This window comes from Scyliorhinus torazame, chromosome 9, assembly GCF_047496885.1.
Source record: "Scyliorhinus torazame isolate Kashiwa2021f chromosome 9, sScyTor2.1, whole genome shotgun sequence".
In the NCBI taxonomy this organism is placed as follows: domain Eukaryota; kingdom Metazoa; phylum Chordata; class Chondrichthyes; order Carcharhiniformes; family Scyliorhinidae; genus Scyliorhinus; species Scyliorhinus torazame.
Window position 1 is genome coordinate 34,756,166 of NC_092715.1, and position 23,934 is coordinate 34,780,099.

A 23,934-nucleotide genomic window follows, 5' to 3' on the forward strand; every position below is an offset into this window, starting at 1 on the left:
TTTCAAGTATTTTACTTTTGAAAATGCTATCGTTGTAATGTAGGATCATCAGCAAATATCCCCACTTCTGACCTTCTGGTGGGGGGAGGTCATTGATGAAGCAGCTGAAGATGGGCCTTGGAAACGACCCCGAGGAATCGTACGGTGGTGTCCTAGGACTGAGAATGATTGGCCTCAACAACTACAACCATCTTCCTTGGTGCTCCAACCAGTGAAGAGTTTTCCCTCCCTGACCTCAGTATTGCTAGGGCTCCTGGGTGCCACACTCACTCAAATGCTGCCTTGATGTCAAGGGCAGTCACTCCCACCTCTTGAGTTGAGCTCTTTTATCCATGTTTGAACCAAGGCTGTAATGAGGTTTGGAACCATGTGACCCTGGCGGAACCCAAACTGAACGTCGGGGAGCAGTTATTGCTAACATTGCCAAGGACGCGTGACGTCACTTTGCTGGTGAGAGTAGAGTCATGGGGCGGGAATTGGATTTGTCCTGCTTTTTGAGGGCAGGACATACCCGGGCAATTTTCCACATTGCCGGATAGATGTCAGCGTTGTAGCTGTAAGTGTACATGAACATCTTGATGCAGTTGGATCTGGTACACAAGTCTTCAGCACGACAGCTACATTGTTGTCAGGGCCCACAGCCGTTACACTTTATTTCTTGACATCATGTGGAGTGGATCAAATTGTCTAAAGACAGGCACCTGCAGTGTTGGGGACCTTAGCAGGAAGTGGAGACGAATCATCCACTCGGCACTTCTGGCTGAAGATGGTTGTGAATATTCCAACCTTGTCCTTTGCCTGACGTGCTGGCCTGCACTATTATCATATCCATCAAAGAAATATATAAAACAAATCCGAGCTTTAATGTTCACAGGTGCACTGGCCACAAAAAACAGAGAGAAAACTGCAAATATTGGAAGCTTTTTCTTTAATTTTTTCCCACAATATTTATACATGCTTTTACCAGTCGCTATAGAGTCTGCAGAGTAAATGATACCTATTGTATGCAAGTTTATAATTCTACACATTCAATCAAAGTATTCAGTGATAGAGCCAATGGGCATGTTTATTGGCAGCGCGCCATTCGCTGTCGGCAGGATTCGTTTCTCCGGCCGTTGGCAATGGGATTTCCCATTGAAGCCACCCCACGGCGCCGGGAAAGCCGCGGGAGGAGCTGCCGTCGGGACCAGAGAATTCCACCACTGGTGATCGGCCGGAGAATTCCAGCCAATATTTTGGTGCCCAGTTCTATCGAGCACCTCTCTTCACAGAGTGGGTGTATATTGTTACCAAATCGATACTGAAAACCTGTCCATAAGACATATGAGCAGAATTAGGCCACTCAGCCTATCAAGTCTGCTCCGCCATTCATATTCTTCTCTTCGCCATTCTCCTGCCTTCTCCCCGTAAGCCCTGATCCTCATTATTAATCAAGAACCTATCTTTCTCTGTTTTAAAGACACTCGGTGATTTGGTCTCCACAGCCTTCTGTGGCAAAGAGTTCCACAGATTCACCACCCTCTGGCTGAAGAAATTTCTCCTAATCTCTGTTTTAAAGGATCGTCCCTTTAGTCTGAGATGGTGTCCTCTGGTTCTAATTTCTCCTACAAGTGGAAACATCCTCTCCATGTCCACTCTATCCAGGCCTTGCAGTATCCTGTAAGTTTCAATAAGTTCCCGCCTCATCCTTCTAAACTCCAATGAGTACAGACCAAGAGTCCTCAGTCTCATCAGGTGACAAACTCTTCATTCCAGGGATATAGTCAGTGATTGTGTTCCCTGCAAGATTACACTTGTTCTCTATTTTCCCCTTCTTAATCAATCCCTTTGTCCTCCTTTGCTGAAATATAAACTGCTTCCAATCCTCAGGTCTGCTGTTTTTTCTGGCCAATTTATGTCTCTTCCGAGGATCGAACACTATCTCTAATTTCCCTTGTAAACCATGGTTTGGATACTGTGGTGATGTGCATCAATGTAAATGCATGTAGGCTAACTAGACACTAGAGGGAGCACCAGAAGCATCACACACACACACACACACTCAACCAATAGATCAGTTAGATAGGACACGACCAATGGACATTCACGATACACAAGGTGACACGACCACATTACACAACCCATATATAAAGGACACCACACACATGATCTGCCTCTTTCCAGTGGAGATAGTGAGTACAGAGACAGGGTTGATTCAATATTACACCCACCACGTGGATTGCAGCAGCTGGTTAGTCAATCTGGGTAGCTACAGTAGGATTAGCAGTAGTGTCGAATCCGAGTAATAGAAGTGTAAATAGTTTAATAAATGTGTTGAAGTTATCTCCACATCTGAACCTTCCTTTGTCAAGTGCACCACAAGGAATCCGCTTATGTTACACCTACAACATAACAAATCAGACCTTTCCTGTTTTATTTTTGCATCAGACAGGAACGGACCGTTGTTGCAGTACACCCTGCGCTCTTTTAATGTTTCCCTACTGTCTATCCACCATCGTCCCTTTAAGCAATGTTCCCCAATCCACCATAGCCACCTCACGCCCCATATCGTCGCAGTTTTCTTTATTGACATTCAGGACCCGAGTTTCAAAATCAACTGTGCCACTCTCCAACTCGATGAAGAATTCTATCATATTATGGTGGTTCAACCCCTAGGGGCCTCGCACAACTCGATGGCCAATGATTCCTTCCTCATTAGTCTAGGATGGGCTGTTCTCTAGTTGGTTCCTCAATGTATTGGTTCAGAAAACCAATAGCTCCAGCAATGGCAAATGTTGATTTCACGTTTGCACTCTTTGAGACTCGTCTTCTGTTCCAGATTTTTGAATTCACTGAATTTTACTTCCGACAGCTGACATCGTGGGTTTCGAGTTCCTGCCCCCAAAGGCATTAGCTCGGCCTCTTTTGCAGTCCGATGACATTACCATAAATCACCATCTTCCCACAAGATGAAAATAAAAATAAAACTTGGCGCACCATCTGACATGGGCCTAGGTCCCAGATAGGCCAAAAGCACATTTAGCCCAGCTGTATCAAAACTGCAACAACAGACTGTAGTGTTGAAGAAGTGACTTATCACCACCTTCTCAAGGACAATTAGGTATGGGCAACTAATGCTGGCCTTGCCCGTGATAACAGCGTCCCATGAATAAATAAATCAAACAAAAATACAAAGAGTGTATGTTCGTTGTTAGGTAACATATACTTAGAGCCTGTGTATACGGCGTACCTGTGTATATCACGTGCCTATGTATACTGCGTGCCTGTGTTTACTGGAAGCCTGTGTATATTGGGTGCCTGTGTATACTGCATGCCTGTGTATACCGCATGCCTGTGTTTACTGGGTGCTTATGTATACTGGAAGCCTGTGTATATTGGGTGCCTGTGTATACCGCGTGCCTGTGTATACTGCGTGCCTGTGTATACCGTGTGCCTGTTTACTGGGTGCTTATGTATACTGGAAGCCTGTGTATATTGGGTGTCTGTGTATACTGTGTGTCTATGTAGCGCAAGGACCCAGGTTCAATTCCGACCTTGTGGCTGTGTGTGTAGAATTTGTACTTTCTCTACGTGTCTGCGTGGGTTTCCTGCGGGTGCTCCAGTTTCCGTCCAGAATCCACAAATGTGCAGGTTGGGTGGATTGGCCACGATATATCGTCCCTTAACAGACAGGAATGTACAGGTTAGGTTACAGGGATTGAAAGGGGAAGTGGGCTGAGGTGGGTTGCTCTTTCAGAGGGTCGGTGCAGAGTTGATAGGCTGAATGGCCTCCTTCTGCTCTGTAGGAATTCTATGACTCTTCACAGATACAAGATCCATCTGAATCAAAGCAAAACACAATCAAAAATGTCAAACCCATCACTTCAAAAAAGAAAAACAGAGGGAAAACAAATTCACCAGAGCTCCAAAACTAAGGGAGAAATACATTATATTGATACCCCACAATGCAATCCAACCCCGTCCAGGCCCAGGACAGAATAGACAACCATCATATGTTTACAAGGCTATAAGGAGATGGCCAGCAGCCACACATCCAAGTAAATCTCAGACTCAAACCTTAAACCCAGGGTCTCCCTGGAATAAGAAGTAAGCAAGTAAGTGAAGACCCGAGCTACCAGGCCCCACCCATTAGGTATCAAGGGTCATAATCTCCGGATTCCTGCCCGAGCCACGTGCAAATTGGCATATGGAGGCAAGAATAAGGGAAGTTAACAGGTGGCTGAAAGAGTGGTGTGGGGAAGAGGGGTTCCTTTTCATGGGACACTGGCATCAGTTTTGGGACAGGGGGGACCTATACCGTTGGGATGGTCTCCACCTGAACCGAGCTGGGACCAGTGTTCTGGCGAAAAGAGCAAATAGGGTGGTCAATAGGACTTTAAACTAGAGATTGGGGGGGGAAGGGAAAGTCAGGGAACCAAGAGGTGAAGTAATCAGTGGGAAGCGTAGCTGCTTAGGAATAAAAAAAAGCACAAAAAGACAGAACTCAGGAGAGGTTACGATAGTCCCCATCCCACAAAATATGACACAGTGTATGGAAAGGCTCAGTAAACCAAGGTCCACCACACTAAGAAAACAAAAAGGGACGGTCAATAGAGAATTAAAGGTGCTATATTTAAATGTGCGCAGTGTACGGAACAAGGTAGATGAGCTTGTGGCCCAGATTGTGACTGGCAGGTATGATGTGGTAGGCATCACAGAGACGTGGTTGCAGGGGGTTCAGGACTGGCATTTAAACATCCAGGGATTCACAACCTATCGAGAAGACAGAGAGGTGGGCAGAGGGGGCGGGGTTGCCGTGTTAATTAGGAATGAAATTAAATCAATAGCACGAAACGACATAGGGTCAGGTGATGTGGAGTCTGTGTGGGTAGAGTTGAGGAACCACAAAGGCAAAAAAACCATAATGGGAGTTATGTACAGGCCTCCTAACAGTGGTCAGGACCGGGGGCACAAAATAGAAAGTGCATGTCAGAAAGGCAAGGTCACAGTGATCATGGGGGACTTTAATATGCAGGTGGACGGGGTAAATAATGCTGCCAGTGGACCCAAGGAAAGGGAATTCATTGAATGTTTACAGGAGGGCTTTTTGGAACAACTTGCGATGGAGCCCACGAGGGAACAGGCCATTCTGGACTTAGTGTTATGTAATGAGCCAGACTTGATTAAAGATCTTAAAGTAAGGGAACACTTAGGAGGCAGTGATCATAATATGGTAGAATTCAATCTCCAATTTGAAAGAAAGAAGGTAGAATCAGATGTAAAGGTGTTACAGTTAAATAAAAGTAACTACAGGGGCATGAAGGAGGAACTGACGAAAATCGACTGGGAGCAGAGCCTAGTGGGAAAGACAGTAGAACAGCAATGGCAGGAGTTTCTGGGAGTAATTGAGGACACAGTACAGAGGTTCATCCCAAAGAAAAGAAAGGTTATCAGAGGGGGGATTAGGCAGCCATGGCTGACAAAGGAGGTTGGGGAATGCATCAAAGCAAAAGAGAAAGCCTATAATGTGGCAAAGAGTAGTGGGAAGTCAGAAGATTGGGAAGGCTACAAAAACAAACAGGATAACAAAGAGAGAAATAAGGAAAGAGAGGATCAATTATGAAGGTAGGCTAGCCAGTAACATTAGGAATGGTAGTAAAAGTTTCTTTAAATACATTAAAAACAAACGGGAGGCAAAAGTAGACATTGGGCCGCTCCAAAATGACGCTGGTAATCTAGTGATGGGAGACAAGGAAATAGCTGAGGAACTAAATAAGTACTTTGCATCAGTCTTCACAGTAGAAGACATGAGTAATATCCCAACAATTCAGGAGAGTCAGGGGGCAGAGTTGAATATGGCAGCCATCACAAAGGAGAAAGTGCTAGAGAAACTAAGAGGTCTAAAAATTGATAAATCTCCGGGCCCAGATGGGCTACATCCTAGAATTCTAAAGGAGATAGCTGAAGAAATAGTGGAGGCGTTAGTTATGATCTTTCAAAAGTCACTGGAGTCAGGGAAAGTCCCAGAGGATTGGAAAATTGCTGTTGTAATAAACCTCACCTCACCTCAAGTAGCTCAGGGGAAAACCTAGAACAAGGTGGGGGACATGATGGAAGCATCACCTCCGGGGTCTCTTAGAAAGAAGAAGAAAGATAGAGGGAAAGAGCAAGAACTATCAGAACTGTCCGCTCGGGTAACAAAACTTCTCGAGCAACTGCCCAAATCAATCCAAAGTGGACGAGAGCCAGCCAACTAACTAAACTACAAGGGGATCATTCCTATCCTCGGGATGAAGAACAAAAACATAAATCATGGATGGGGCATGAGCAGGATCAATGAACACACTTCGAGATCTCTCAAGGATTTCAATGATCGAAGCACGAAACACCATGACGTCTCCCTTGCCGTATAACCAGAAGCCAGGCGGTCAACAACCTAAGCTCTGCCCAGAGGGATAACTCAACTGGCTCGGCCACCTCAAACCCCTCACGACTGACATCTGAAACAGGACAATAGAGGACCAGTGGTCGGGAGATCAAACCAACCCCAGGCCTTGAAGACAGGATTAGATGTGCTCCATTGAATTTAATATGCCCAGCCCCCAGATCAAAATTCCTGAAACCTGCCACCCAATTCTCAAACAGGGTCGGGAACCTCACCACCACCTCACTTTGAGGGCCGTTCAGACGTACACCCCTCCTATTCTCCTTCTCTCTCTCTCCCAAATCTGTCAGGATAAATGACAGGCCATGCAGCAGGGACTCGATCGTACAGAGGCAGGTTCCCACTAGGGACAGTGCTCTCAAGATAGCGTTCGCAAGGTGGCGCCGGGGCATGGCGACTCTGTGCAAGCTTCTCTCAACCAGACCGCTTTCTTTTATCTCTTATCACCGTTGTGACCGACTAAAACTCTTTTCCACTTCATATATAATTACTGATAACACTCTTCTATGTTTTCTTCACTGTAACCAATCACTATTTGTTGATGTACCATTGTCAATGTACTCTGTCGATTATTCTTTATTTTGTCTACTATGTACGTACTGTGTACGTTCCCTTGGCCGCAGAAAAATACTTTTCACTGTACTTCGGTACATGTGACAATAAATATCAATCTATCTATCGAATCTCTCTATTGCAAGAACCTTCTCGTGTGCCCCCAATTGCCTCCACAACACACCCCACAACTCTTAAACCCTTGATGGCGACCTGCTCCTCAGAGCCAAGGTTTCCAGCCAGAATAGCATCTTCGTTGGCAGCCATCATCCGTCGATGCTCACCGCACCGTCAGGGTGGGAGCCTGCTCAAAAGCAACTGAGCCACTAAAGGTAAGGCCCCACCCCAACCCCTTCCAGCCGAGATTGAAGTTATGACAATGGCTGTAAGAAAAAATGTTATTATAAAAAAAGTCGTGTTTTTGGCACATTTACACAGTAGGAACTTCCCCTTGAACAGTACAAAATGAGGAAATTATGGATTAAGTGACCTGCAGTGTTATTTCACACCATATTTTGGAGGGATTTTGATAGATGGGTGGAAGATTTAAAAATAATGTCCAAAGGGAAATTGAATAAGTACTTGAGGGGAAAAAGTTTGCACCATTTTGGAGATGACAGGGGAGTGGGACGAATTGGATATTTCTTCCAGGTGAACTGATGGACCGAATGGCCTCCAATGAATTGATGATGCCAGCCTTGCTGAACGTAGTGGAACTTTCATAATCGTGGCCCCACCCACTCCTATTAAAGCCAATGGCGATTCCAATTTTCTTCGATTAACGGCAGCAAATGGTTATGCCGCTGGTTGGCTGGCACCACAGGGATTTATTGTTCTTCTATCTGTTCTAATTCGTGATCATCATTAGAATAGAATTTACAGTGCAGAAGGAGGCCATTCGGCCCATCGGGTCTGCACCGGCCCTTGGAAAGAGCACCCCACTTAAGCCCACACCTCCACCCCACCCCGGCCCAGCAATCCCATCCAACCTTTTCGACACTAACGGCAAATTAGCATAGCCAATCCACGTAACCTGCACATCTTTGGATTTGTGGGAGGAAACCGGAGCACCCGGAGGAAATCCACGCAGACACAGGAGGAACGTGCAGACTCCACACAGATAGTTACCCAAGCTCGGAATTGAACCTGTGAGCTGTGAAGCGACAGAGCCAACCACTGTGCTACCGAGCCGCCTCACATTATGGGAGACAAGCAAATAGTTACAACAATTTTAATTTAAAATGACAATTTTCTGTCATTTGTATTGTAATTTGCGTTGACTGACAAAATAAGGTCAGAAAGGATTATATTATCTATCCCCCATTTTGGCTTGACATGAAATACCACAAATTGGCTTTTTATATCGTCCATAATTTTCCGATTTGCTGAAATAATGAGGAATGTCGGTTTGGAGCCAGTGTTGGAAACTTTGCACACAAACATTTTTTGCCAATAGACAAATTGAATCAAGGTTAGTCCATTGCTGAGGGGCGCGGTCTTGGTTAATAGTTCTCAAAATGAACACCCTTGGTTGTTGTGATTTTCATTACAGCCCCATTCAAGCTGTCGTCTTCAAGCAGCTGTACAAAACCATCGGCGATGACTGACGGCCTGCAAAAAAGAATATGGAATTCAATGGTGTGAAGAAGAACATAGAACATAGAACAGTACAGTACAGAACAGGCCCTTCAGCCCTCGATGTTGTGCCGAGCTTTGTCCGAAACCAGGATCAAGCTATCCCTGTCATTCTGGTGTGCTCCATGTGCCTATCCAATGACCGCTTGAAAGTTCCTAAAGTGTCCGACTTCACTGTCACAGCAGGCAGTCCATTCCACACCCTAACCACTCTCTGAGTAAAGAACCTAACTCGGACATCCCTCCTATATCTCCCTCCCCGAACCTTACAGTTATGCCCCCTTGTAACAGCTACATCCACCCGAGGAAATAGTCTCTGAACGTCCACTCTATCTATCCCCCTCATCATCTTATAAACCTCTATTAAGTCGCCTCTAATCCTCCTTCGCTCCAATGAGAAAAGTCCTAGCTCCCTCAACCTTTTCTCATAAGACCTACCCTCCAATCCAGGCAGCATCCTGGTAAATTTCCTTTGCACCCTTTCCAATGCCTCCACATCCTTCCTATAATGAGGTGACCAGAACTGCACACAATACTCCAAATGTGGTCTCACCAGGGTCATGTACAGTTGCAGCATAACCCCACGGCTCTTAAACTCAAGCCCCCTGTTAATAAACACTAACACATTATAGGCCTTCTTCACGGCTCTATCCACGTGAGTGGCAACCTTCAGAGATCTGTGGACATGAACCCCAAGATCTCTATGTGCCTCCACATTCCTCAGAACCCTGCCGTTGACCCTGTAATCCGCATTCAAATTTGTCCTACCAAAATGAATCACCTCACACTTATCAGGGTTAAACTCCATCTGCCATTTTGTGGCCCAGCTCTGCATCCTATCAATGTCTCTTTCCAGCCTACAACAGCCCTCCACCTCATCCACCACTCCACCAATCTTGGTATCACCAGAAAATTTACTGACCCACCCTTCAGCCCCCTCCTCCAAGTCATTGATAAAAATCACAAATAGCAGAGGACCCAGCACTGATCCCTGTGGTGCACCGTTGGTAACTGGTCTCCAGTCTGAAAATTTTCCATCCACCACCACCCTCTGTCTTCTATGTGATAGCCAGTTACTTATCCAATTGGCCAAATTTCTCTCTATCCCACACCTCTTTACTTTCTTCATGAGCCGACCATGGGGAACCTTATCAAACGCCTTACTGAAATCCATGTATACGATATCAACTGCTCTACCTTCATCACACTTAGTTACCTCCTCAAAGAATTCAATCAAATTTGTGAGGCAAGACTTACCCTTCACGAATCCGTGTTGACTATCCTGGATTAAGCTGCATCTTTCCAAATGGTCATTAATCCTATCCCTCAGGACCCTTTCCATTAACTTACCGATCACCGAAGTAAGACTAACCGGCCTATAATTACTAGGGTCATTCCTATTCCCTTTCTTGAACAGAGGAACAACATTCACCACTCTCCAGTCCTCTGGCACTATCCCGTGGACAGTGAGGACCCAAAGATCAAAGCCAAAGGCTCTGCAATCTCATCCCTTGCCTCCCAAAGAATCTTAGGATATATCCCATCTGGCCCAGGGGACTTGTCAACCCTCAGGTTTTTCAAAATTGCTAATATATCTTCCCTCAGAACATCTACCTCCTCCAGCCTACCCGTCTGTATCATACTCTCAACCTCAAAAACATAGCCCCTCTCCTCGGTGAACACTGAAGAAAAGTATTCATTCAACGCCTCTCCTATCTCTTCTGACTCCCTGCGCAAGTTCCCACTACTTTCCTTGACCGGCCCTAACTTCACCCTGGTCATTCGTTTATTTCTCACATAAGAGTAAAAAGCCTTGGGGTTTTCCTTGATCCGACCTGCCAAGGACTTCTCATGCCCCCTCCTAGCTCTCCTAAGCCCTTTTTTTTAGCTCATTCCTTGCTACCTTGTAACCCTCAAGCGACCCAACTGAACCTTGTTTTCTCATCCTTACATATACCTCCTTTTTCCTCTTGACAAGGCATTCAACCTCTTTTGTGAACCATGGTTCCCTCACACGGCCATTTCCTCCCTGCCTGACAGGGACATACCTATCAAGGACACGCAGTATTTGTTCCTTGAACAAGCTCCACTTTTCATTTGTGCCTTTCCCTGACAGTTTCTGTTCCCATCTTATGCTCCCTAATTCTTGCCTAATCACACCATAATTACTCCTCCCCCAATTATTAACCTTGCCCTGCCGTATGGCCCTATCCCTCTACATTGCAATAGTGAAAGACACCGAATTGTGGTCACTATTTCCAAAGTGCTCTCCCAAAAAAAATCTAACACTTAGAATCATAGAATTTACAATGCAGAAGGAGGCCATTCAGCCCATCGAGTCTGCACCGGCTCTTGGAAAGAGCACCCGACCCAAGGTCAACACCTCCACCCCATCCCCAAAACCCAGCAACCCCACCCAACACCAAGGGCAATTTTGGACACTAAGGGCAATTTAGAATGGCCAATCCACCTAACCTGCACGTCTTTGGACTGTGGGAGGAAACCGGAGCACCCGGAGGAAACCCACGCACACACGGGGAGGATGTGCAGACTCCGCACAGACAGTGACCCAAGCCGGAATCGAACCTGGGACCCTGGAGCTGTGAAGCAATTGTGCTATCCACAAGGCTACCGTGCTGGCCCGGTTCATTACCCAGTACCAAATCCAATGTGGCCCCACCTCTTGTCGGCTTATCCACATATTGTGTCAGGAAACCCTCCTGCACACACTGTACAAAAACTGCCCCATCCGAACTGTTCGACCTATAGAGGTTCCAATCAATATTTGGAAAGTTAAAGTCACCCATGCCAACTACCCTGAGACCGCCACACCTATCCATAATCTGTTTTGCAATTTCTTCCTCCACATCTCTATTACTATTTGGGGGTCTATAGAAAACTCCTAACAACGTGACCGCTCCTTTCCTATTTCTAACTTCAGCCCATATTACCTCAGTAGATAGATCCCCCTCAAACTGCCTTTCTGCAGCCGTTAAACTATCCTTGATTAACAATGCTACTTCTCCACCTCTTTTACCACCTTCCCTACTCTTACTGAACCATCTATACCCCGGAACTTCCAACAACCATTCCTGTCCCTGTTCTAACCATGTCTCCGTAATGGCCACAACATCGTAGTTCCAAGTACCAATCCACGCTCCAAGTTCACCTACCTTATTCCGGATGCTCCTTGCATTGAAGTAGACACTCTTCAACCCACCTTCCTGCCTGCCGGTACACTCCTGCGACCTTGATACCCTCCTCAGTACCTCACTACTCTCAGCACTGGCTTCTGGACTACAGCTCGTTTTCCCATCCCCCTGACAAATTAGTTTAAACCCCCCCCGAAGAGCCGTAGCAAATTTTCCTTCCAGGATATTGGTGCCCCTCTGGTTCAGGTGCAAACCGTCCTGTTTGTACAGGTCCCATCTTCCCCAGAATGTGCTCCAATTATCCACGTAACTGAAACGCTCCCTCTTACACCATCCCTGCAGCCACGTGTTTATCTGCACTCTCTTCCTGTTCCTCAACACATGGCACCGGCAACAGACCAGAGATGACAACATGGTTTGTCCTGGCTCTCAGCTTCCACCCTAGCTCCCTAAATTCGTGTTTTAAATCCCCGTCTCTACTCTTACCTATGTCGTTGGTACCGATGTGTACCACGACTTGTGACTTTAAAAACGTAATAATTCAGTTAGAGGAACATCACAACGATAAAAGCGAAATACTGCGGACGCTGGAAATCTGGGCAGCATCTGTGGAGAGAGGAACCTTGTTGTCGTTTCGACTGCTTCAGAGCTCAAAATGTTTCACTCTCCACAGGTGCTGCCCAGGTTTTCCAGCATTTCCGGTTTATATACCATTATAATAAAACCCCTTTCAAGATAGGTTGCCACGATGCGAAGCAGCAGTGGGAATAATGATTGAATTCTCCGGTCGTCGGGATTCTCTTTTCCTGCTGGCAGCGCACCCCCTCCTGTGCCTTTCCCGGCGGCATGGGATGGCTTCAACGGGCTTCCCAGTAGAGTAGAGAATCCTGTTGCCAGCGAACGATGCACCACCGAGAAACATGCGGCTGGGGAAGTGGAGAATCCAGTCCAATATATATTGGGCGTCAACAAGATGAATGGAGGAACCTGTGTTTTTTTTGAATGCATTCTTTCAAGTGACACGGGTGTCACTGGGCAAGGCTTGCTCCGCTATTTCAGAGGGTGGTTCAGATCAAACCACATTGGCTGGGGGACCAGAGTCACATGTAGGCCAGGCAGGGTGAGGACAGCAGATTTCCTTCCCTGAAAGACATTGGTCAACCAGATGGGTTTTTACCATTGGTCACTATTACCGAGGCGCGCTTTTCAATTTCAGATTTTGGTTAATTTACCTCAAATTTGGCCAACAGCCACGGTGGGTTTGGGACCTGTGTCATGAGAGCATTATCCTGGGCCTCTGGATCACTAGTCCAGTAATCTCACCATTTTGTCACCTCTTCCCCCTTGTTTTCTGGGTATCTTTCATCCTTATTGCTCTCGGATTTCTATTAGATGAGATCTACTAGCACAGATTTCTTATTGCATCTTGGTTTTATTAATGCTTTGAGTGTCGCAGATCAAAGTACCCGTGTAGGTCTGATCAGGCTGCCAGTACACTGAAGTGTTAACTTGACCTTGCTGTTCTCATGGACCATGCCAAACTTCAGACATATGGCCCTCAATTGGCTAAAAATTAAACAACCATTCAGAACCCCTGGTCAACCACTCAGAGGTCAGTGTACTTCCTGTGGGCCCCACCTCGAAATTCACCGGGACTTGAGGACTACAGAAAAAAGCTGAGGGAGCAAAAAATAAATTAAAAACATGGACCGAATAAATGAGAGATAAACAGTTGAGCAGAAAAAAAAGTTTTAAAAATTAAGCTGCCCTTACTTTCATTTGTAAGTGTTTACCTTAGCTGTACACGGTTACAATTACAGGCCCCTCATTATTACAGCTTGTTGCTCACAGTTTGTGAGCCAAAAGAAATTAGCAAATACTAACGAGTCAAAATTGAAGACGAAAATCGAACTGTATTTACAGGTAATACCTGGTCCATGTGTTTAACAAGGCCAAAAAGGGGTCCACACCGGGTGGTTCAAAGAAACTTAGTTTATTTACAATAACTGCTATAAATATCACATGGTAGATCCCTACTGGGTCTGCCTTGTCGATGCCAAACTGACCGGCTTTATATACCATATATCTATACATTGTTTAGAGGTCCCCGCCCACTTAACTGGGGAGCTCGTATTCTGCAAGGTTCATTGCAAAGTTAGCTGTTCCCACCCTGTAAAACTCTTGCGGGTTATAACATCTCTCTACCCTGCCAAAGTCCAAAGAATCCTCCAACGTCTGGGGGGAAGGAGGGCGCCGGACTCTCTGCGCCAGGCTGGGCATCGCGAAGCCGAGGTGCCGGATCGAGCGGCCGTGAATCTGGAAGGTGAACTCCGCTTTCGACTGGAACGTCGTGGTGTATTCGGAGATTGCCGATGCTTGAGTTTCCATTTCCGAATCTGTGTCCACGATCTCTCTCATATCGGCGTCTTGACCCCCTTGGGGCTCCGCTAAGGTCTGCTGTGGCATCAAAGTCGGCTGGATGAAAACGTTATGTTCACAAGATTGTCGAAGAATTGGTCGCCTGGACCAAATGTGATCAAGGTGCTTTCGCAAGATCGACCTTGGACTTTTACTTGATGTGTAATCGGCCCTGTGTGGTGGAGGATAGTCCCAGAGATCCACTGGGCGCTGTCAGCATAGTTTGGAATATACACTGTGATACCTGGTACAAAGCATCTGGGTTGTCGATGTCGAACGGGCAACGCCCTTGCGACTCCTGGTTGTGGCGCACTTTCGCATCCAGGTCAGGGAAAATCATATTAAGGTGGGTTTGAAGCCTATGGCCCATCAGCGTTTCAGTCAGGGCCACCCCAGTCACTGCGTGTGGAGCGGCCCTGTAGCAAAATAAGAAACGAGCCAGCTTTCTGTCCATCAACCAGAAGACTGCTTTGTGAGGCCTTTTTTGCATGTCTTTACCACCCGCTCCGCTAAACCATTCGAAGTAGGTTGATACAGAAGGTACAGATGTGCCATACCCCATTAGCCTTCAAAAGCCCAGAGAACTCCTCACTCGTTGTCTGTAATGAGCACTTCAGGGTTGACGTATGTGCTGAACGATAATGCAACTTCTCAGTGGTTGCCCGGGGGGTGGTCACCGCCATCTTGTGGACCTCCAGCCATCTTGAATGGGCATCAATCAATAGGAGGAACATTGAACCCTGAAACGGACTGGCAACGTCGGCATGCAATCGTGCCCAGGGCCGTCCTGGCCATTCCCAAAGGTGAAAGGGTGCAGGCAGTGGGATCTTTTGGTGTTCCTGACAGATGGAGCATTGCTGGGCCATCCTCTCAATATCCACATTCAGGCCCGGCCACCAGAAGTACCTGCGCGCCAACATCTTAATTTTGGACTCCCCTGGATAGCCATTATAGGGCGGCACGGTAGCACAGTGGTTAGCACTGTTGGTTCACAGTGCCAGAAACCCGACTTCAATTCCCAGCTTGGGTCGCTGTCTGTGCGGAGTCTCCATGTTCTCCCCGTGTCCGCGTGGGTTTCCTCCGGGAGCTCTGGTTTCCTCCCACAAGCCGTGAAAAACATGCTTGTTAGGTGAATTGGACATTCTGAATTCTCCCTCTGTGTACCTGAACACCCTCCAGAATGTGGCGACTCAGAGATTTTCAGTAGCTTCATTGCAGTACTAATGTAAGTCTACTTGTGACACGATTATTATTATTATTATTATGGAGGTCCTTTAATATCGACTCCTGGCCTTTTTTTGGAATGATGACGCACGTACCCCAGGATAGCAGGGTGCCGTCCTTCACACAAACCCAGATAATTTTACAAAAACGTCCGTAATTCATCTGATAGCTGTTGATGCTGACCCCCATATAACACAATGTTCCGAACCTTTGCGAGAATCGGGTCTGTCCGAGTCCATATACGGATCCGAGGTGCCGTGGTCGGCAATGAATCCATGAAGTTTAGAGTAGTGGCCACTTTGTCCGTTCTGAGGGGGGCGATATGGGGCTAGTCGGTAAAGGCAAATGGCACAATGCATCGGCATTCACTATCTGGATCCCCGGCCAATAAAAATCTGGAATTAAAATTCTAATGATGACCATGAGTTGATTGTTGTAAAAACCTATCCTTGTCTGGCTTACATGTGACTCCAGATCTACAGCAATGTGGTTGACTTTTATGCTGGCCAAGCCTGCAATGCCCACATCCCATGAATGAATAAAATAAAAAATTCCAACTGTGTTTCTAATGTGCTTAGAGAGGGCTACAATATGAAGAATAAATAGACCAGCAGTGGTTGCTTAGAAACTGGGGCATTGTAAGATAGGGAAGCTATTAAGTTTGGGTTTGGCTAATTTTATTGCAGTTGGAGATAGGTAGTGAAAGAGAAGGCAGCTCTCAAAGCTCTGCAATAAGCAGTTGATTCAGAAGGCGAGAGAGGGAACATTCCTCTCAGTTTTGGTATAAGAAAAGCCATACGATAAAGTAATTGCAGAGATCTTAAGAATGAGCTAGTTATGAAACTAGAGAAATGAAGAAAAATGTCCAAGAAATCTGGAATTAAGTGAACTAGACCAAGGTATGGTTCATAAGAATTCAAGGACGAGTAAGCAAAGTGTTTTGAGTTAAAGGGGCAATTGCAGTAACCCCTGAGACTGTGGATCACTAGTGCAATGACAAGGGATTGTGTGAACACTTTGCGGGTTAATTCATTCCAACTCGGCACACAAGGACTGTAGCTTGAAGGCATCAGAGCTGTGCTGTATGCGCTGTCTTCTGCTCATAGGCCAAAGTGAAACTGAGGCTGGATCACATGACAGCACTCAAATGCGCAGTCCCATGGGCCTCAGCATGGCAGTGAATTGGTTCTGTGACTGGTCTAGTAATCCAGTTAATATAAGAACCAGTACTAGGAGCAGGAGTCGGCCATGCAGCTCCTCGAGCTTCCTCTACCATTCAATACGATCATGGATAATCTTATCTTGGCCTCATCGCCACCTTCCTGCCCACTCCCGTCAAGGCTTTCTCCCGCTACTAATTAAAAACCTATTTATCTCCCCCTTAACTTTGTTTCATGTTCCGGTGTCCATTGTAATCTGGGGTAGAGAATTCCACAGATTCACAACCCTTCAAGTGAAGTAATTCCTCCACATTTCTGTTTTAAATCTTCCACCACTTAGCTTAAAGCTATGGCTTCTCATTCTAATCTTAACCTTAATCATCTTAATCTTTATTATTGTCACAGGTAGGCTTACATTCACGCTGCAATGAAGTTCCTGTGAAAATCCCCTAGTCGCCACACTAAGGCACCTGTTCTGGTACACTGAGGGAGAATTCAGAATGTCCAATTCAACTAACAAGCACGTCTTTCGAGACTTGGAGGAGGAAACCTTGGCGCCCGGAGGAAACCCATGCAGGCATAGGGAGAACGCACAGACTCCGCACAGACAGTGGCCCAAGCCGGGAATTGAACCTAGGACCCTGGAGCTATGAAGCAAAAGTGCTAACCACTAAAAAGAAAATGCTGGAAAATCTTAGCAGGTCTGGCAGCATCTGTAGGGAGAGAAAAGAGCTAATGTTTCGAGTCCAGATGACCCTTTGTCTAAGCTCAAGTGCTAACCACTACCATGCCGCCTGACTAAACCGCTAAACAGTCCAATGAGAGGGAACATCCATACATGAGACTTCAGACCCACAGCAATGTGGGTGACTCTTAACTGCCCCCTTAAGGGCAATTAGGGATGGGCAATAAATGCTGGCACAGCCTGCGACGCCCACATCCCATGAATGAAAAAGAAACCTTTAGCATCTTATATACATCAATTAGATCTCCTCTCCTAAACTCCAGCGAGTATAGGCCTAAACTGCTCAATCTCTTCATCCCTGGAATAATTTAGTCAACCTTCTCTGAATTGCTCTAATGTATTTATGCCCTTCCTCAAGTGTGCTGTTGCAACAGCACTTCCCTACGTTTATACTCTATTCCATTAGCAATGAATGTCAAAATTCCATTTGACTTCCTTATCACCTGCTGCACTTGCATACTAACTTTCTGGGAGTCACGCACGAAGACACCCACATCCCTCTGCACCAAAACATTTTGAAGTAGCTCTCCATTTAGATAATAAGATGCCTTTTTATTCCTCTGACTAAAATGGATAACTTCACACTTATCCATGCTAACTTCCATCTGCCAAAATTTGGCCCACTCGCCTAATCCATCCATATCCATTTGTAAATTTCATATTTCCTTATGCAACTTGATTTCCCACCTATTTCAGTGTCATCTGCAAATTTGGCTTTCATACATTCCATCCCTGCATCTAAGTCATTAAGATAGATTGTTTAGCTCGGTTGGCTGGACAGCTGGTTTGTGATGCAGAGAAAGGCCAGCAGCGTGGGTTCAATTCCCGTAGCGGCTGAGGTTATTCATGAAGGCCCCGACTTCTCAACCTTACCCCTTGCCTGAGGTGTGGTGATCCTCAGCTTAAATTACCACCAGTCAGCTCTACCCGCTCAAAGGGGAAAGCAGCCTATGGTCATCTGGGACTGTGGCAACTTTACTTTTATAATAACAAACTGGCAAAACGATACTAAAAAGATGGAAAGGGCGTAGTTCGTTGACTGATTCTGATGTCTGACACAAGCGGCAATCTTTCTAAAGAATCAAAACTATAAATTGAAAAAGCAAAGCACTCATCCAGGTTAAGTGTCTTGGCTGTGGCAGCATTTATTGCCCATGAGAAGGTGGTGGTGACCTGTGGTTAGACCCTGTCAAGTACAGATATGCCATTAAAACTGGGTATGGTGACCTCATGTATTTGGTACCAATCAGCACATTGCGAGTTCAAATTTGCGCCATGAACAGTTGACATCGGTACATTTGACCATTTGTCAGCACATTCTATGAATTGGTTGGGAAAGCTGCAGCATTCTTGTGAACAAAAAACGTGGAACTACCTGTAACACGAGCTCTACATTTTGGATTTGGCTCTTTAGAACTCCCAAGGCAATCACAAATGTTTATTAAATACCATCTCTCGACTTCCGGGTGCGGCTATGCAGAGCTAGGTCGCATATTCGGTAGCTCCCGCTTGGAACGGACTTTTGGACTCTTTTGCCGGGCCCCCACGGCATTTGTTTGACATTTCCCGGTGTGGCAAGAGGACTGCAACACTCCCCTGATGGTGTCGCCCAGGAGTGTTGTGTCTTTTGGCTGCCAGGCCCGGCAGAAGCAGTGGAAGATTTGGCTGCAACAGGATGAACAGCATTTGCAGCAGTTTGCAGCATGCAAGCGGGGGAAGGGCAAGCTTAAAGCTGCAAACTGACCTGAGGACCTTTATCAAAAGTGAATTCTAACAGCAGAGGGAACAACTGTGAAAAGATCTCACCAGGGCCACTAAAGAAGCGGGGACGAGGCTTCCGGTGGCGGCCATGGAGGAGTAGGTCACGCATTCGGCAGCTCTCGTCTGGAACGGACACTTAGACCTTTTTCAGGAGTTTCCACGGACATTTTGGGGCAGATTGGTGAAGCGAACACTGCCAAAAGGATTCCCTCTCGAGACTTTTGGGCTCTTTTGAGGGCCCCCAAGGGCACTTTTTCGACGTTTCCCGGTGTGGGAAGGAGTTAATAATAGTTCCCCGTCAGTATATGGCTTTAACTAGGAGCGGGGTGACAAAAAAGGTGGTGGTGGACCAGAAGAAGGGAGGGAAGAAGGACAAAATGGCGGCGGGCGGAGACCAGGCAGCGTGGAGGCAGTTGACGGAGGAGCAACAGGAGGGTATCCAGCGCTGCCTCAGAGAGATTAAAAAGGACCTGCCAGAGCCGATGAAGGCTTCTATTGATAAGCTGCTGGAGACACAGACGGCCCAGGGAGTGGCAATCCGAGAGGCTCAACAAAAGATCTCTGTCAATGAGGACGAGATCTTAGTCCTGGCGGTAAAGGTGGAGGCGCACGAGGCGCTCCACAAGAAATGGCAGGAGCGGTTCGAGGAGATGGAGAATCGGTCGAGGCGGAAGAATCTGCGGATTCTGGGCCTCCCGGAGGATGCTGGAGGGGCCGGACGTGGGGGCCTATGTGGTCACCATGTTAAACTCGCTGATGGGAGCGGGGTCCTTCCAGGGGCCCCTGGAGCTAGAAGGGGCCCATAGAGTGTTGGCGAGGATACCCAAGGCTAACGAGCCTCCGCGGGCGGTGCTGGTGCGGTTCCATCGGTTCGTCGATCGGGAATGTGTGCTCAGGTGGGCCAAGAAGGAGAGGAGCAGCAGGTGGGAGAACGTGGAGGTTCGGATATATCAGGACTGGAGTGCGGAGGTGGCGAAGAGGAGGGCCGAGTACAATCGAGCGAAGGCGGTGCTGCACAGGAAGGGGGTGAAGTTTGGCATGTTGCAGCCGGCGCGATTGTGGGTTACCTACAAGGACCGGCACCATTATTCTGAGTCTCCGGAGGAGGCGTGGGCCTTTGTTCAGGCCGAGAAGCTGGACACAGACTGAGGGTCGGGACGGGCGATTGGGGACTGCGGTGGATATGTTATGCCTATTTTTGGTTCGGGGGGGGGGCCTTTGCATTGTTTTGGGTTTCTTTTTCTCTGTGTTTTTCTCTTTCGGGTTGGGGAGGGTGGATGGGGCGGGTTGGGCACTGTTTTGGTTGGTGGCGGGGCCTGGTAGGTGGAGAGCGCGGGATGTTTTCCCACTCCGAAGACTGGGGGGGACGGAGGTGGGGAAGCGAGGATTGTTTCCCGCGCTTAGAACGGAGGGGGAGAGCCTGTGAATGGGGAGCGGGAGAGGAGGGTGTGCCACACAATGGGAGGAGTCGAAGGGGAGGCGGGAGTGGCCGGGGTCAGCAGGAGTCAGCTGACTTGCGGAAGTGCAATGGGGGGAGTAAACCAGCTAGGATGGGTCCTAGCCGGTGGGGGGGGGGGGGGGGGGGGGGGGGGGGGCGAGAAATCGAGTTGCTGCTGCTAAGGTCAAGGAGGAGCTGGAGCGAGTGGGGTGGGTCAAGACGGGGGTATGCCGCTGTGGGGAACGGGCCGGGTGTGGGGTGCGGGCTCGTGGCTGGCCGTGGAGGGGTCATGGCTAGTCGGCGGGGGAGGGGGGCGTGTAGCCCCTTGATCCAGCTGATAACCTGGAAAGTAAGGGGACTGAACGGGCCGGTTAAGCGGGCCCACGTGTTCGCGCACCTGAAGGGGCACAAGGCGGATGTGGTTATGCTCCAGGAGACACACCTGAAGGTGGCAGACCAGGTAAGACTGAGGAAAGGGTGGGTAGGTCAGGTGTTTCACTCGGGGCTAGATGCCAAAAATCGAGGGGTGGCGATCTTGGTGGGAAAGAAGGTGTTATTCGAGGCGTCGAGCATTGTGGCAGATAATGGCGGTAGGTACATAATGGTAAGTGGTAAGTTGCAGGGAGAGAGGGTGGTACTGGTCAATGTGTATGCTCCAAACTGGGACGATGCGGGTTTTATGCGGCGTATGTTGGGTCGGATCCCAGACTTGGAAGTGGGGGGCCTGATAATGGGGGGAGACTTTAACACGGTGTTGGATCCTGCACTGGATCGCTCCAGGTCTAGGACGGGTAGGAAGCCGGAAGCGGCTAGAGTGTTGAGGGGATTTACGGACCAAATGGGAGGGGTGGACCCTTGGAGATTTGCAAGGCCGGGGGCTAGGGAATTTTCATTCTTCTCACATGTCCATAAGGCTTATTCTCGAATCGACTTTTTCATTTTGAGTAGGGCGCTGATAGCGAGAGTAGAGGATACCGAGTATTCAGCAATAGCCATTTCGGACCACGCCCCGCATTGGGTGGACTTAGAGACGGGGGAAGAGAGGGACCAGCGCCCGCTGTGGCACTTGGAGGTGGGGCTGTTGGCAGACGAGGAGGTGAGCGAGCGGGTCCGAGGAAGTATAGAGAGGTACTTGGAGACCAACGACAACGGGGAGGTCCGAGTGGGGATGGTATGGGAGGCACTGAAGGCGGTGGTGAGGGGAGAGCTGATCTCCATCAGGGCCCACAAGGAGTGGAGGGAGCGGGGGGAGAGGGAGAGGCTGGTGGGGGAGATGGTGAGGGTAGACAGGAGGTATGCGGAAGAACCCGAGGAAGGATTGTTGAGGAAGAGGCGCAGCCTCCAGGCCAAATTCGACCTGGTGACCACCAGGAAGGCAGAGGTGCAGTGGAGGAAGGCCCAGGGGGCAGTCTACGAGTATGGGGAAAAGGCAAGCCGGATGCTGGCGCATCAGCTTCGGAAACGGGACGCAGCTAGGGAGATCGGGGGAGTTAAGGACAGGGGAGGGAGCGTGGTGCGGAGTGGGGTTGGCATCAATGGGGTCTTCAGGGACTTTTACGAGGAATTGTACCGATCCGAGCCCCCACGGGAGGAGGGAGGGATGGGCCGTTTCCTGGACCAATTGAGGTTTCCAAAGGTGGAAGAGGGACTGGTGGCGGGACTGGGGGCCCCGATTGGGCTGGAGGAGCTGATCAAGGGGATAGGAAGCATGCAGGCGGGGAAGGCACCGGGGCCGGACGGTTTCCCGGTCGAGTTCTATAAAAAATATATGGACCTGTTGGGCCCGCTGTTAGGTAGGACCTTTAATGAGGCAAGGGAGGGGGGGGCTTTACCCCCGACGATGTCCCGGGCACTGATCTCCTTGATCCTGAAGCGGGACAAGGATCCCCTGCAATGTGGGTCTTACAGACCGATTTCCTTGCTAAATGTAGATGCCAAGGTGCTGGCGAAGGTCTTAGCCACGAGGATTGAGGATTGTGTGCCGCAGATCATCCATGAAGACCAGACGGGGTTTGTGAAGGGGAGACAGTTGAACGCGAATGTGCGGAGGCTTTTGAACGTTATCATGATGCCGGCGAGGGAGGGGGAGGCGGAGATAGTGGTGGCGATGGACGCTGAGAAAGCCTTCGATAGGGTAGAATGGGGGTACCTGTAGGAGGTGCTGAAGTGGTTCGGGTTTGGGGAGGGGTTTGTCAGGTGGGTTAGGCTGTTGTACGAGGTCCCGATGGCGAGTGTGGCCACAAATAGGAGGAGGTCCGAGTACTTTCGGTTGCACCGAGGGACGAGACAGGGGTGTCCCCTGTCCCCCCTGCTCTTCGCGCTGGCGATTGAACCCCTGGCTATGGCACTGAGAGAGTCGAGGAACTGGAGGGGGTTGGTGCGGGGTGGGGAGGAGCACAGGGTGTCGCTTTATGCGGACGACCTGCTGCTGTATGTGGCGGACCCGGTGGGAGGAATGCCAGAGGTAATGAGGATGCTTAGGGAATTCGGGGACTTTTCGGGGTACAAGCTCAATATGGGGAAGAGCGAGCTGTTCGTAGTTCAGCTAGGGGACCAGGAGAGGGGGATCGGCGAGCTCCCACTAAAAAGGGCGGAGAGGAGTTTCAGATATTTGGGGGTCCAGGTGGCCAGGAGCTGGGGGGCCCTGCATAGGCTTAGCTTTACAAGGCTGGTGGAGCAAATGGAGGAGGAGTTCAAGAGGTGGGACGCGTTGCCGCTGTCCCTGGCGGGTAGGGTGCAGTCAATCAAAATGACGGAGCTCCCAAGGTTTTTGTTCCTGTTCCAGTGCCTCCCCGTATTTATCCCGAAGGCTTTTTTCAGGCGGGTTAACAGGAGTATAATGGGGTTTGTGTGGGCGCGAGGGACTCCAAGGGTGAGAAGGGTGTTCCTGGAGCGGAGTAGAGATAGGGGGGGGCTGGCGCTGCCCAACCTCTGTGGGTACTACTGGGCCGCCAATGCGACAATGGTGTGCAAGTGGGTGATGGAGGGGGAGGGGGCTGCATGGAAGAGGCTGGAGACGGCGTCCTGTGTGGGTATGAGTCTGGGGGCGCTGGCAACGGCTCCGCTGCCGCTCCCTCCAAGGAGGTATACCACGAGCCCGGTGGTGGTGGCGGCCCTCAAAATTTGGGGGCAGTGGAGTCGGCATAGGGGGGAAGTTAGGGCCTCGGCGTGGACCCCATTACGGGGGAACCACCGGTTCGCCCCAGGAAGAACAGGTGGAGGGTTTTCGGGGTGGCACAGGGCAGGCATACAAAAGTTAGGGGACCTGTTTGTGGACGGGAAGTTCGCGAGCTTGGGTGAGCTGGAGAAGTACGGGCTCCCCCCGGGGAACACCTTCAGGTACTTACAGGTAAGGGCGTTTGGCAGACGGCAGGTGGTGGAATTCCCACGGCTACTGCCACACACAGTACAGGACAGGGTGCTCT

At 48.7% G+C, this 23,934-nt stretch overlaps 1 protein-coding gene across 1 annotated transcript in view; it reads right to left on the reverse strand.

The window, feature by feature from the left end:
* Window positions 1–911: 911 nt before the first annotated feature.
* The window catches only part of LOC140429147 (15-hydroxyprostaglandin dehydrogenase [NAD(+)]-like), a 131,095-nt gene continuing 108,072 nt past the window's right edge, over window positions 912–23,934 (reverse strand). The window contains exon 7 of the mRNA XM_072515776.1: window positions 912–8,587. Within this exon, the coding sequence (XP_072371877.1) occupies window positions 8,479–8,587 (109 nt within the window). The 3' untranslated portion in view covers window positions 912–8,478. The remainder of the gene's footprint in view (window positions 8,588–23,934) is intronic.